This window comes from Scylla paramamosain, chromosome 13, assembly GCF_035594125.1.
Source record: "Scylla paramamosain isolate STU-SP2022 chromosome 13, ASM3559412v1, whole genome shotgun sequence".
NCBI lineage: Eukaryota > Metazoa > Arthropoda > Malacostraca > Decapoda > Portunidae > Scylla > Scylla paramamosain.
This window is the reverse complement of record NC_087163.1, coordinates 9,000,001-9,015,000: the sequence shown is the minus strand read 5'-3', so window position 1 is coordinate 9,015,000 and position 15,000 is coordinate 9,000,001. Positions and strand designations below refer to the sequence as shown.

At 39.4% G+C, this 15,000-nt stretch overlaps 2 protein-coding genes across 2 annotated transcripts in view; one reads left to right on the top strand and one right to left on the bottom strand.

Moving 5' to 3' along the window:
- LOC135106409 (uncharacterized) overlaps window positions 1-2,430 on the top strand; it is a 12,285-nt gene extending 9,855 nt beyond the window's left edge. The window contains exons 5-6 of the mRNA XM_064015407.1: window positions 532-721; window positions 1,368-2,430. Coding sequence (XP_063871477.1) covers window positions 532-721; window positions 1,368-1,438 — 261 coding nt within the window. The 3' untranslated portion in view covers window positions 1,439-2,430. The remainder of the gene's footprint in view (window positions 1-531; window positions 722-1,367) is intronic.
- Window positions 2,431-4,366: 1,936 nt separating this feature from the next.
- On the bottom strand, window positions 4,367-10,745 carry LOC135106656 (uncharacterized). The gene is made up of 5 exons (XM_064015951.1): window positions 9,313-10,745; window positions 8,821-8,935; window positions 6,237-6,294; window positions 4,920-5,153; window positions 4,367-4,405 (listed from the first exon to the last, which is right to left on the bottom strand). Exons 1-5 carry the CDS (start codon window positions 9,539-9,541, stop codon window positions 4,367-4,369), a joined length of 675 nt encoding a protein of 224 aa, XP_063872021.1. The 5' UTR covers window positions 9,542-10,745.
- Between the last annotated feature and the right edge of the window lie 4,255 nt (window positions 10,746-15,000).

Here is a 15,000-nt window from a genome sequence, read left to right as displayed (position 1 = left end):
TAAACAAGGTTAAACTGTAGGAATTAGTATTATTAACCTACATTTAAACGAATTTAAGAACAAAACAGTTCAATTAAACAAGTCAAATCCGTTAATATATATATCTCCCATTGATTTTTATGTTTTTATTTTTTTCATGATTTCCGCTTATACGATGCCTGAAAGTTCCTATATATCGTGTAAACCGAGTCATCTGTATCATCTACTAGCAGATCCAATGATTGAAATCGGGTGTTTTTTTTTGCTTCGTGCAATGTCGAAATTTGGTCTATTTAAAAGATCATTCAGCAAACTGTAACCAGATATGGACTTTCCTTATTAGGTATAACGTGAGCAATCATCGTATACACAACAGTAATACGGTAGTCGTTATAGGCAGTCTTGTTTCTTTTCATAAAAGTGTACAGTTATGGAGCAAACGTCATTTATCCGACCATTCCTTAGCTTCAATACTCACTCATTCCTCCTCCTCCTCCTCCTCCTCCTCCTCCTCCTCCTCCTCCTCCTCCTCTTCCTCTTTCTCTTGCTCAGAAGTACCTCATGCGTTATCCTGTCGGGAAGAGCCTCGGCCTTCACCTGCCCATTACGTTCGACCTGTTCCGCGGAGGCGTGATCAGCGCGTCCTGCGTCTCCTCGCTCGGGGACACTCACTTCAGATCCACTAATGTTACGCTGCTCGGGCGAGGCTCATTGGCCACAGCAGAGGGGGCCAGTAGTGCAGGTGTGTATGTGTGTGTGTGTGTGTGTGTGTGTGTGTGTGTGTGTGTGTGTGTGTGTGTGTGTGTTTGTGTGTGTATTAACGTACTATATGAGTTCATGAAATAATTGTAAAATATGCTCATGAGTCAATATGCATGAAGGTTTTGTTAGAGAAAAAGACATTAAATGGAAATATTAGAAATTTAGTTAGTTATCATCTTTTATTGATTACAACAAGTGTTCTCCCATAGATCTTATATATCTCATTTTCAAGTCATGTTTTCTACCTTATCATCCTGTTCTACATAAGTAACTCAGTTATAAAGCTTATTTCCATATTTCTTTTCTCTATATTTATTCTGACTCGTGGCCTGATAATTTCTGCGTATCTTATCAAATCTTACCGGTATGTAAATCTTCTTTCCACATTACTAACTAATTTCTTACTGAATGGAAAAGTTGGTTGGTGAACTTAGGCTGGAGGAGGTGTGGCAACAATGTTACCTTTATAATGCGAAGAATACAAACTAAATTCCCTCGGAAAATCTGTAGACGAAACGAAGGAGATTATGGTATTTCTGCTGCAACCTGTGTTTACCTACCACTTTCCCAACAACTTGTCTCATACTCGTCTTTACTAACTGGTGCATTTTCCCGCACTATTGCAGATAAGTTGAGTTGGAGTGACTGCCCGGGTTGGGTAATGGTAGTTCTTCTGCCTCTATTAATAACACATTAATATTCACCCATCTTCCTTCCTGAGAATCTCGCCTTTATAGTCACACCAGTAGACTCCCTCTCACTTTCTATGGTGCTCGTATCTTTTTCTTTTCTAGTAATTCAACACAGGACAGTTTTGTACTTTCTAAACAGAGCGACAAGTTTTGAAATTGCTAACACTCTCAGTTCACCTGTGTTGATCATAAAGGTGCTACCATGTTCACAATATGTAAAATGTGAACTCCTCTTGTTTTACTATTTATACTCATGTGATGTTTCTACCCATTACCTTTTGCTGTTTACCTCTTTGTATCCAGGTCATGTTGTTATCGAAGTCGTTCTTTTCCTAATTTCCTCGGCCATCCTACAACAACAACAACAACAACAACAACAACAACAACAACAACAACAACAACAACAACGACAACAACAACAACAACAACAACAACAACAACAACAACAACGACAACAACAACAACAACAACAACAACAAAATACTACTACTACTTCTACTACTACTACTACTACTACTACTACTACTACTACTACTACTACTACTACTACTACTACTATTACTATTACTACTACTACTACTACTACTACTACTACTACTACCACTACTAATACTGCTGCTGCTGCTGCTATTACTATTACTACTGCTATAGGTCCTGTTTTTATTTATTGATATAGTGTTCCAATTTCCTCTTATTAAATGTGTAGTCAAGAATCACTTGAGTGTTTGTTTTCTTTTCATCTCGTACGCCTCAGGTGAACGTTGTCTAATTAAGAAATCTGGCGCAATGATACCAAATTACGTAAACTTCACCAAAAATGTTCTGTAACACGTTGCAGATTCCGAGATGCCAGCATTTTGTCTCACGCTATAGCTACATTTTGGCACTGTGTCACCCTGTACTGTATCTCACACGTATCATTTAGTACACCATCGGATATTATGACTTGAGGTTACCTTTCCCGTACCTGTGTAAATATATCGATGCCCGTATAAAATTTAATTTTATTCACCTTCGAGTGTGGGTGTGTATGTGTGTGTGTGTGTGTGCGTGTGTGTGTGTGTGTGTGTGTGTGTGTGTTTGTGTGTGTGTGTGTGTAAGAGAGAGAGAGAGAGAGAGAGAGAGAGAGAGAGAGAGAGAGAGAGAGAGAGAGAGAGAGAGAGAGAGAGAGAGAGAGAGAGAGAGAGAGAGAGAGACGATCTTCTGTACATTTTTTTCCGAATCCATAAATAGTATGGAGAATTTTGTTAACAAAGTCTACTGAGTTAATTAATTTTAGAGGGTTAGCCTTTTCATGGGTTGATGTTTAGGTCATGCTACTCATTTAAGGGTTGATGTTACGTGAGGAGTGTGAAGTGGATCTCTCCATCTACACTAGTTCTCTTTCTGCCGTACTCATATTTTCTTTTAGGTGGAGAGATTGAGATAAGAAGAGAAGCTAAAGACGTGACACCGAGGTAGTTTGAGCATATGAGGGACATATGAGAATAGAAGAGACAAGGAGGGAACTAGATGTGTCCCAATGTAGACCCATCTTTCGGTAACAATCCAAAGTGTCTCGACAGTCCTCTCAACTTTTTACGCCAACTTTTGGAACATTAGGGATTGTACATCTACATAAGTTTCAATCTAGGGAGCATCACTTCTCAGCTAAACATTATCTTATTTTTTATACTGAAACACAGGTGTTTCAGGCTACTAACAGCAACCCTATTTTCTGTTCTTTCTTACTTTTTCTATCTTTCTTTAAATCCAAAGCTGGATTTTGCTTAAGTGCGCTAGGACTGAACATGCTCTCGTGTCCACGTTCTTGAGTCTTCTGAAATTTCTGCCATCTGTGTTGTATATCTCTCATACAAGTTCTCTTTGTAAAATTCTTCAACTTACTGACATCCAAAGTGGAGCACATTTTGATCCACTTCCCTTTTGCAGAGATCGCCATTCTTGAAGACCTCACCAACTTTGGCTTTGCTTTTTCTTCATGGACCAACTCTGTGAATTAGCCACTAACTTTGCTATCCTCCACGTCCTAGAGCAATTAGTGTAGCACCCTGCTTCCCCGACCATCTTGAAGACACATTCTTGACCATTCCTTCTAACATCTAATCTCTCTGGTTTATCTGTTACTTTCTTGGGTTCCTCCGATCATAATCTCATATCTATATATGTCCTATCGCTCCAGTTCCTCCTCAGGATCCTCTAAGGCGGAGGTGCATCTGGTGTGTTATTCCTGGTAACCGAGTGGCATCTCGGGAGGAATTATCCTGATTTTCCATGGAATGACTACTGCTTCCATATCATATTTTTTTGTGTCCGCAATGGATGCGATTGTGTCTGGCAAGGAGGCGTGCATTCCATACTTTTTCTCTCTTGTTAAACTATAAACCTTGCTTTAACTTGGTCTGTTTTCATGCTATATAGAATGGTGGCCCAATAACGGTACATGAATCTTCCATGTTCTAAAATTAATTGTGCTCTACATTTCTGCAAGGGATCACGCTAAGACTGTGTTCCAACTAGCTAAAAACTCTTTCATCAATAGAAAATATCAAAATCTTTCTAGACCAAACAACTCCTCGCGACGCCTGCTACTAACCAGAAAATATCTTCAACAACTTCTTTTTTTTTTATTTCTTTCACTTTTGTTTCAACATGATGGCACCACTGCCATCTCACCTGTCTTTTAAGCTAAATTTTTTCGCTCAAACTTTTGCTGATATTCAACTCTGGATAATGCAGAATTTGCTCCTTTCTCTCCTCAACTATTTTATAGTTTACATTAAGATTCTTCCTACTGTATTTCCTTCCATGCTCTCGCTGTTCTCAACCATCAGAATGCTCATGGACCTTATAGGTCCCTTCTATTGTTTTCTGTAACTATGCCTTTGTGCTCACACCTACTTTGGTTAAACTCTTCTAGATCCGTCTAATTTTTACATTTCTTTTCTGTAGTATTCATACTTGGATTCAACCTGGTCTTAAAAAAGGAAGCTACTTTAAACCTTTAAATAACCACTCTATAGTTCTGATTTCCTATATTTGGATTTTTTTTTTCAATTGAATTTTAACAAGAATATTCTTAAACACCAATTACTTGGCAGTCTTATATCCGTTCGCGAGTATGAGTTCTGTCATTGACATTCAATATATGATTTGGCCTTCCTCACTGAATCTTTGTCATTCTCTTTTATGAGTTTGACGGAAATGAGGAAGGCCCAAAAGACTGAACGCGTTGGAACTGTGGTAATCCCAAATGACAGCAGCCGAAAGAAGAAGAAGGAGAGATGTGATAGAAAGTTTTGCTGGGATGAAGACCTGTGCTTATCCATCTCTGATCTGAGTCACGAGGATGAGGCATATTCTTTGTATGAACAATAAGGTATTATTATCATTACTATGAACAGACGTGAATCATGAAGGCTGATGATGATGATGTCACGTGGATTTGGCAGTCAAGTAGAATGGTTCACGTAAGCGGAGACTCACAGCTTCCAAAGAGGTGCAGAGGCGTGAACGAGGAGTGAGTTTCGGTGTGATAATGTAAGCAATATAGAGACTCCTCCCCATCTCTCCCCACTCCCTCTCTATGTGCCATTTATCTCCCCTTCCCCCATCCCTCTCCATCTCCCCAATACAGTAGGAAAGCCGTGCTGGAATATGATATTGGGGACAGCTGGGGATGGACTGTCTGCCTGCCTGCCTGCGTGTGACTGTGACTTCCTGGTGCCAGATCGTAACATGCAACATTGATACACACATGTATCAATTTTACATCCTGTACTAACCAGCCTTTACTATCCATCCATTCATCCATCCATCCACCTACCCATCAACCCATCCATCCACTCACCCACCCATCCATCCTCCCACCCACCCATTCATTCATCCATCCATCTACCCATACGCTCTTCAATAAACAAGCATCTGTTCCACTCCTTACGTACTTATCTTCCTCTATTCTATCAGAGAATTTATGGTGCAAATAATAGTTGACTGAACAAAAAAGAAAACAAGCATAACAACCAGTAGCTGATTCAAGTGAGTAAGCAACAACAACACAGGTGGACAGGAGGGGGGAGGTTCATATCATAGCCACATCAGCAGCAGCCGGTGCTTAATGGTAGGCTAGACGGCAGTAAACCAATATCATCAGCTCACCGCCGATGATTACAACTGTTACTTGAATTACCAGACAACTTCCACCACCAGTATGTACTAGATGACTCATTAACTGAATTCACCTCTTATCGGCGTTACAAAATAAATCAACGCTTTCTCGTAGTTTCGACTAATGCTACAATAACATTACACGCATTAGATCTCATCGTCTGAAATATTTCCAACCCCAGCATCGTTCGCTAGCCAATCAAGAAGGCTCAAGCTTTCCCTCCATTCGCTTTGGGTCATCCAAGCAGTACTCATTCGTCTTTCATTAGCGGTACGGGCTGAATGTATCTTATTGTTACTCTATTAGAAAATAAACCTACTCACCCGTTTAAGACTCAATAACGTTAGAGAAAAATAACTATAAATAAACTCTATTATAAACATGATTATTATTCAGCTGTATTGATTTTATTCATTCAGGAACACACCATCTCTTCTCATTTTATCTACACAAAATTGATAAATCAGCTTCACTATATTACATGTTACGAAACATGTGATATCATCTGTTTAAACTTTTACTCACCTAATTAGTATTCATTCATTATATTTACTCATTTGATTAACACTTCCTCACCTCTCACTAACATTAAAAACTTGCAAGCAGATTCATTACTTGTACTCACTTTTACTCACCTGGTTAACTAACACCTCCACACCTGCCACGTGAGCTACAGGTAAATGATGCACCTGGCTACTCCATTAACACCATGATGTATAGACGCATTCATGGAGTCTCATACAGTGGGGGATATTACCATAGATACCCACGTGTCATATAATAGAGAGCGAGCAATATAAAGCCAGTGGGACTTACCTATGGCCTCCTGATCCCAGGCTGGCAATAAATGACCACCGCCACCTCCACGTTCGACAGAGAGAGATAAAAAGAGGAGGGGGGAAACGACAGAGAGAAAGGGATGGAAAAAAGCAGGATAAATGAACAAAATTGCCTTCATCTCCCTCCATGGACGAAACAACGAGTTCTTTGTTGAATTGCTCTGTACGTCATTACTGCTGTGATTACTATTTTCATTAATCTAATTGAACCTGACGTAACCTAACTTGGCCTAACTAAATCACAACATACACCCACCTAAAGAACTCCTAAGAAATAGCGTGGAGGTAATGACGTACTGTTGCCCAAAGTAAGTATATTTTACAAAATGTTAAAGAAGAAAGGTATCTGGCCGTCACCTCCACCTCTGATATCTTCATTTCTTCTTGGACTTTGGGGAACTCTTTGCATAAAACATTTGGCTAGTACATATGTTAACCCTTTCCCTGCTATCTGGCATGCTTTTTCCTAATTATAAGGCACTCTGGGACATTTCTTCTTGCTTTACAGTTTCCTCTAAGCATTATACGGGCTAGAAACTACTAAACCTATTTTTAAACACCCTTCTTTTCGATGCTTAAAGAAATTGCATTGACTTTAGTGTTGGGAAGTGTTACATATCGCAGTTAAAAAGTTAATTCCTATCCTATTTATAGATACGATATATACTGCATTCTGTAATACTTGTACTGAAGGTGAAGTGTAATATACGTGAAATATACGATGTTACCAGAAAAATACAGTTTCGTCTCGCAGTGAGATGGGTGTAATTCTGCAATACCAAAAACGCCCTAACTTTCCTCTCTTTTCCGGTAGAGGTGGACTCGTGATCGACCACAAAATGATAGCAGTAATTTAGCGGTCGTGCTACCAGGAGTCAGCGCTTTCTGTTAAACCTCCCCCTGATTGCCTCACTGGTGGGAATGCTGATCAGACCACCACCGAAAGGTCACTATTTACCTCCTGAAACGGGGTCACGCCTCCACAATTAATCAGCGAGAAAAGAAAGTGGTAAAGAAAAAAGAACAGGAATCCGAATCAGCGTTTTATTCTGTGTGGTACTGTGGTGGTCAGTCGTATCCAAGGAACCAATAGCAGTAGAAAACGTTGTCGACGAGAGAAAACACTGTGAGGCCGCGAACCATTAAAATGAAGATACTAATGTATTTACGAACAAAAAAAAAAAAAAATAAAGGACAGCATCAATATATCCTAGCGGTGGAGGGCTAAAGAATTTGCACTAAAAAACGTAATCACTCAAAGGAATGGTTACGAGGCTGTGAGCTTGCATAATAAGGAGAGCAAAAAGAAAAAAAAAATTAAAACAACTATTAATCTTGGAAATGAAAGGTGAGGGAAATAATGGAAATAGAAAACGTAACTGTAGAGAGAATAAAGCTGAGATGCTAAGCTACTGTAATGAAAAAGTAATTGAATTAACACTAAAACGATAGAAAACTATTCTTTTTTAACTTCGCCTTTAAACCCCAGAATTTTAGTAGAAATAGGAAACATTATTAAAGAGAAAAAAAAAAAATGCGAGACCGTGAACTATTGTGGTTAGGAAATATTAGATTAGTACTGAAAAAAAAAAAAAAAAAATCTCGTTGGAAGGCCTCACGGTGCAATGGGGGAACAGGTGGTGTAAACAGGTAATATGTGACGGCGTGCACGTAACTCCTTGGTTATACCAAGTGTTTTGGCATGAAGGCTTTGGAGAGGAAGGAGTGAGAAGGGGAGAAGGAGAAGGAATAGGAAGAGGAGGAGGATAAGGAGGAGAAAGAAAAGGAGGCGTATGAGGAGGACAAGTAGGAAAAGGAGCAGGAGGGGAATTATTTAGTGATATCAGTAAGAGTAAGAAGAGTTACAGTAAGTATCGCACAATATAACGATATAAAAGAATATAATAAAGTGAGAGAATACTTTTTATCTTCCACCATTCTTCTTACAGGTCTGCGCCATCGCCAACACGCACCGACAGCAGGTGGACGAAGAGGAGGAGGAGAAGCAGTACTAGGAGGAAAAGCAGGAGGTAAGGGGAGGCGGAGACATGTGAAGAAGCATTGCACCCATCGAATTCATTACACGCCTCCACGCAGCCCACCACAAGCCTGCCAGCGATGGAGAGGCGGGGAGGGGAGAGGGAAGAGTGGGGTGTAGGAAGAGAGAAAAAGAAGAGCCATTATTCTATCCATTTAGTGATATTAAAAGTTTACTATAGTTTGGGCTAATTTTTCATACTGTAGTTGGTTTTAGTTTTGATCCTGTTTTAGTTTTGACTAACCGATTGACTCACTCTCACAGTCTCTCTCTCTCTCTCTCTCTCTCTCTCTCTCTCTCTCTCTCTCTCTCTCTCTCTCTCTCTCTCTCTCTCTCTCTCACCTGTCGTCGTAGAGGAACACGCCGCAGTGGCTCTGTCTGCCCAACTCAGTGTCCACAGTGAGTGTTCCAGAGTCCGTGGTGCAGCCTCTCACGAACATACTCTCCCCGGTCTGGTCTTCAGGCGGAAGAGAGAATTAGTCAGGTGATCACGAGAGGGAAGTGAGTGTGTATATAAGTAAGTATTATAATATCGTATGTGTGGTAGGTTCTGTAAGTGGGGCGATTAGACGAAATATTCGGAGGATAGTATGGTATGAGGTTGCTGGAGTGAATGAAAGAGGGAAAAGTGAGTTAGGTTAAGGGAGAGCGAAATGTGAGGGTGTGAGCGAAACGCAGTGGCAGAGAGAGAGAGAGAGAGAGAGAGAGAGAGAGAGAGAGAGAGAGAGAGAGAGAGAGAGAGAGACATATGCATATATATGTACACACACACACACACACACACACACACACACACACACACACACACACACACGCACAAGAACGGGAACTCACAGAAGTAGCCCGAGAGTTTGACGCAGTGTGTGGCTGGGAAGGCGCCCTCACGCCCCTTCCAGCCGGCGAGGCAGGGGGAGGCCAGATAGGTGGTGCTGTGGTTATGGTGGAAGGGGTCGCTGCATTGTGGATCTGACCCATTGACGGACCCACACTTGAAGCAGTCCAGCCCCTCCACACCAGCTGCATGAGGGAATGAGGAAGGAGGGAAAGGAGGAAAAGGAGGCATTAATTTCTTAAAACACGTTTGTTATTTTGTTATTGTTATTGTTTGTTCTTTAATATTTTTGTATTTGCTTGTAAAGAAAGCAAGTCAAGAGCACAAAGAAGCTAGAGGGAGCTGGAGGAAGCATGACATGACACTTCAGCCTGTACTCACCCCAGGCGGCGGCGAGGGTGAAGAAGAGGAGGAAGGGCTGAGAGTGGGGACGTGGGCTGGCTTGTACTGGAAGCTGAGCGCGGGGAGTTTGTTGTGGCGGAGACTCGAGGAGTGAACTGTCTGGTACAGGAGCTTGTAGTGGTAGGTCGACTAGTACTAGAGACTTGGGATTTCTGTCTTGTGATCTAAGCGTTTGGACAGGGCCGAATTGTGGAGGCTGGGTGACTGAACCGGCTAGGAGAGACTTTTTGTCCCCAGGCTCAGAGGATAAAACAGGTCGCTCCTTACTCATCACAACACTACGCCCTTGCACCAGTCACTGTTCAGGGCCGTAGAATGTGATTGAAAATAGAAATTAATGCGTTCTATACAGTAACACTAAAAAAAAAAAATATCCACTGAGCCTAAGTTGACTTGATGAATCCTTACCTACACATGGGAATCAGGAGACTGGTGATTGATGGTGAATAGTGAGAGCGCTATCGAGACCTTTTGTTGACTGACCGGCAGGTGCGGGGCAGGTGCGGGACAGGTGGTGGGAGCCTCTCAGCACGAGGACATGAGCGGGAAGTTACCAGAGGAAGGGGAAGGGGTAAGAGAGGGGAGAGACACGCAAAGGCTTTGGGGTTTTGTCAGTGTCACGAGAACAGCTCGTTACCGCCCTGGCCACCTGCTTGACTTACCTGGGACTCACCTCTGAACTACATGCCGTATTTACTAAATCGTCACTTCTTAATAAGCAGCTTTTGTAGGATGTATTATGATCTGATAGCCTTCTGACCATTATCTTAATCATAGTCTAGAAAACAAGTTTTTATCTTAACTTGTCACTTACCTCGCATTCTACTTACCTGTCTTAATATCTACTACACTCCTGACTTTCTATCTACCTGTCTATCTTAAGATATGTCTTTTATCATAGACTTTATGTATCTTTCCTTAGCTTAGTTTAGCACCCATCTATCTTATGGCCTAGTTCTACTTTTTGTGCATTTTATATAAAACTACATAGCTATTATTACTTGCCTAGATGCTCTCAGTCTGGTATGTTGGGTACGTACCTTAAAGCCTTCTAATTATCTCACCTGGAATGGACAACAGAGGACGTAATTACACATTCAAAAAGGTTTAGGTTCCATGGAATCTTGGCACAGGTGAGGAGGTTTCTGAATCGCTTACTTAGTGACTGGAATATTTGTATTAATACCTGTGAATGTGAGACTTAATTATCTCTTCATAAGAGATACGTTTAGCACCACAGGTGGCGTTGTTAGGCGTGTTGTTTAAGCGTCTCCCTCTCCCTGCATATAGAAAACGGTGACGTGGTTATTTAAAGGACAGATTGACTTAATTTCTGCGTCCTTGTGAAATGTGAGAGGAGATGACATTCTGGTCTGTGATGTGACATGGCTGGCAAAAGGGAGCGCAAAGAAGCAAAAATGAATAACTTTTCCCACAGGGCTTGGGGTATTTGTGATAAGTTACACTCTCTGACTTAACGTAAATAAAGAAAGGGATGTATGATAGAAGATAAGCTGCAGTATGACTAATTAGGTCAGTGGTTCTCAAACATTTTCAGCTCGTTACCCAATTTACTATGCTACATTAGGGTTGTTAACTTTTTCATAAACTATAAAAACTTTACTGCACAGCTCAGTACTCACACATACCTGCTTACATCTATCTCTGCTGATGCTTACAAAGAAACCGACAGTGTGAAATAGAGCAGTGGTGCCCAACATTTTGTAAGTTCATGCATCCTTCCTGGAGCTTTTGAGAAATTCATGCACATAGGGCGATTAACTCAAAAAAAAAAAAAAAAGGGAAAAATACATGAATATTTCACATTTTCTTTAGTTTTAAGACTGATAATACATTGATAAAAGTATTAGGTATCCATCTTAAATATAGATAATTGCTATTCAGTCCTAGATAATTATTACAGAATATAGGAGTCAAATGTATGATAAAAACAAAATGCCACACCTCAAAATTGTGAGACGTGAGTTGCGTCTAACATATTATAACTATTATAATACAAAATACAGTACTATTATAATACAAAAAATCTGTAATAGTTTAGTTCCATTTTAAATTAATTTCTTACATGGAACACAAGTTTCTTCCTAAAACATCTTTTCCTCTTGTACATTTTTACGTATATATGTTACAGTCATTTTGTTAAATTAGCGATTTCGTGAAAAGTCTAAACACTTTAACCAGTCTGTGAAATGACTAATTTAGTCCGTCATTTTATGAAATATTTAAAATCTTTAGCCATTACATGAAATTACTTCAGTATTTGGTCTAGTCATTACATGAATTCTCTTTTTATTTAAACCCCTTTATTCAGTATAAGAAATTGTTATTAAACGCTATATTTTGTATAAAATCCCGGCATTTACGTTTATATATATATATATATATATATATATATATATATATATATATATATATATATATATATATATATATATATATATATATATATATATATATATATATATATATATATATATATATAATTATATACCATAAGATTTTCTGATGAAGTCTGAATTTATATTTAGTTATTTCGATGATTAAGGCTACTGTGACAACGACTGTTACACTTAAATTTTGCTCTGAAACATTTACACTTGTTTGTGCCACACTTTGCATTATCATTACACTTACATTTGAATTAAATGTTTCACGGAGAGACAAACACTTATTTTGAATTACAGCTTGTGTGGTTAATAGGATTTGTGGGCACAAATCGAATTCAATTCTTGATAATTACTCTTGAGAATTCCACTCTTTGCAGTTTGGCGGCTTGCGGTCAATGATGACATCCCTAGCAACGGTTGTAATAATAATCGCTACACTATCACTGATTTTACCATGTTTTAAGTCCATACGGGTGCATTATACCATGCGTTCCGCCTGTTATACCTGCGTATCTCCAGCTCTTTTCCGTTGCTCATTTATGTTGCACTAACGAAAAGATAGAGGCGACGACGAACTTTGGTATCCATCATCTTCAGAGACACTCGCTTCTCTATTCTGGTCACTGGAGTGAGGGCTATAACGATGTACAGTTTTTAAGGGTTCGAGAAAACCTTCAGGAAAGCGATCAAAAAACTCTGTAGGAATGTTGAGAGCTACAATTCGGTCACCCTCTGTTTGAAGCTTCTCAGTAACCTCAGTTGGTAGACTAGACGATGTCAGCCCTGCTTTGGGCTCTTTGCCAAATATTGCAGCATATGGTGTGTGTTTCATTCTTGAATGATAAGCATATTTTTTCATATTTTGCACAAACTGAAGGCCAACTGACCACTTTCCGTTATTTCCAGTATCCGTCACATATGTCATACTGTTTGCTGGTTCTACAGACCCTTAGCTTTGTGAGTGTCTCGAACCGGGATAAGCTGAAGCTACAGTTATTTAAATTCTGATAATATCCGCTGTGAAACCTGAACCTTTGTCACTGCATTGCTGGAAATATGTCTAGTATCTGAAATTTCTGATTTCTGATTCTCGTTTGGACATGACGGTTCGCAAGATGTAAAACTTGTTAGATGACACTGGTATACCATAATCCATTTGTAATTTGCCTGTGGCGATGACTGTTTGTCTACCAGATCTACCTGACTGTGTGAGCCAAAATCTTTGCTCAAAATTCGTTTCACAATAACTCCTTTGGTTACTGCTCATTTCCGTTTCTCCTAACATAATACACAAGATGATTTAGATAATTCTACTACTTCCTTTGTTATATTTACAAACTTCACACTGAGGTGTTTGATCATCCTATCACGACCATCATGACCAGTTGCAATGTGCTCTCATGTTTCTTCAGTGCTGACGAAGTACACTGGCAACTCTTCATACTTTCTTACTTTTCAATACCTCCACATTGAAGAATCTCATACTTGTTGAGAATGTAATAATCATACCGTGATTTTGAAGCTAAAGTCTTTATTCTATTTTATTTTTTTCAAGTTTTATGATAAATATGCTTTGGGATTAAATATTTTTGGCATGCTTCATACTTTTCATAAAGTTCTTTTGTAAACTTGACTTTAACTGAATTTTCAGGCACCATCTGTAACAAAATTACATTTATACTGTCATAAACCAGAAACTGTCATTTGAATGTGTGTGTGTGTGTGTGTGTGTGTGTGTGTGTGTGTGTGTGTGTGTGTGTGTGTGTGCGTGTCTACTAGTCTCATGACATCTTAAAAATATTAGAAGTATATTGTATCACCATCACCGCACACACCTTGTTCAGTAGGCTTTTGTTTGTTTATCAAGTGTATCAGAGTTGAAACATAGCACAATACAACATACCTTGTCCTCACCAGGGCTGGCTTATAATTGCCTGTACGGAGCCTCAGTGTAAGTTAGGTAACCTTGCCCTGGCTGCTTCGGACCTGGCTGCTTTGATATATCACCAGTATCACTATTAGGCGATTTTCTGGCTACACAATACACCATATTTGTCAAGTTATGCGATGGAGATACATTACTACCAGACATTTCATGTAAAGATTTCAGATATTTCATGAAATGACAAAGTAACTCAGTCCTTTCACAGATTGACTAGAATGCTAAGATATGTCATGATATCACAAATTTCACATATAAATTGGCCAATTCATGTACATGTTACATAACACAATTTCCTTCCTAAAACATACTTTCTTACTCTGCGCTCTTATACACACTGACCATATCATGTCCCCTTCCAGGTACCCCACTATTTCCGAGTAGCTTTTGAAAATATTCATGCACTCAGACTGACTATCACTGAAACAGAGGGAGGCTCAAGCAGTGAGTGGGACATAATGGACATGTCGTGATCAGAGTTGTTGAGTGACTGTCTCGAAGTATGCATGTCAAAATACTTTTGTCTTGCCACACACTTAAATATTTCTTTTTTTTTATGCTGTCTAGTTATTTTTAATGTTTATTGTTATTCGGTTTAGTTTTATTATTTAATTATTATAAGTTTATTTAAAACTTCACATACTAAGCTGAGTTAACATTAATCTTAATGTCAGGTACAGCAACATTTTCTTGATTCCCAGAATTTATTATTTTTTTTCTGTCACCCCTCAATTACCCTAGAAAAATTGTTATACCAGCCCAGGGGGTAATTTACCTCCCCGCCTCCCGTTTGCGAACCAGTGGATTAGGTAATCAGTGGTGTGAAGAAGTAACCTTCTGCACTTACTTTCACTGTTTTGCTTTTTCCCTTAGTCTTAAGTCCTTTGATAGGTTTATATTTCTGCCCGGAATCATGCCAAGTCTGTTCTCCAACTAGC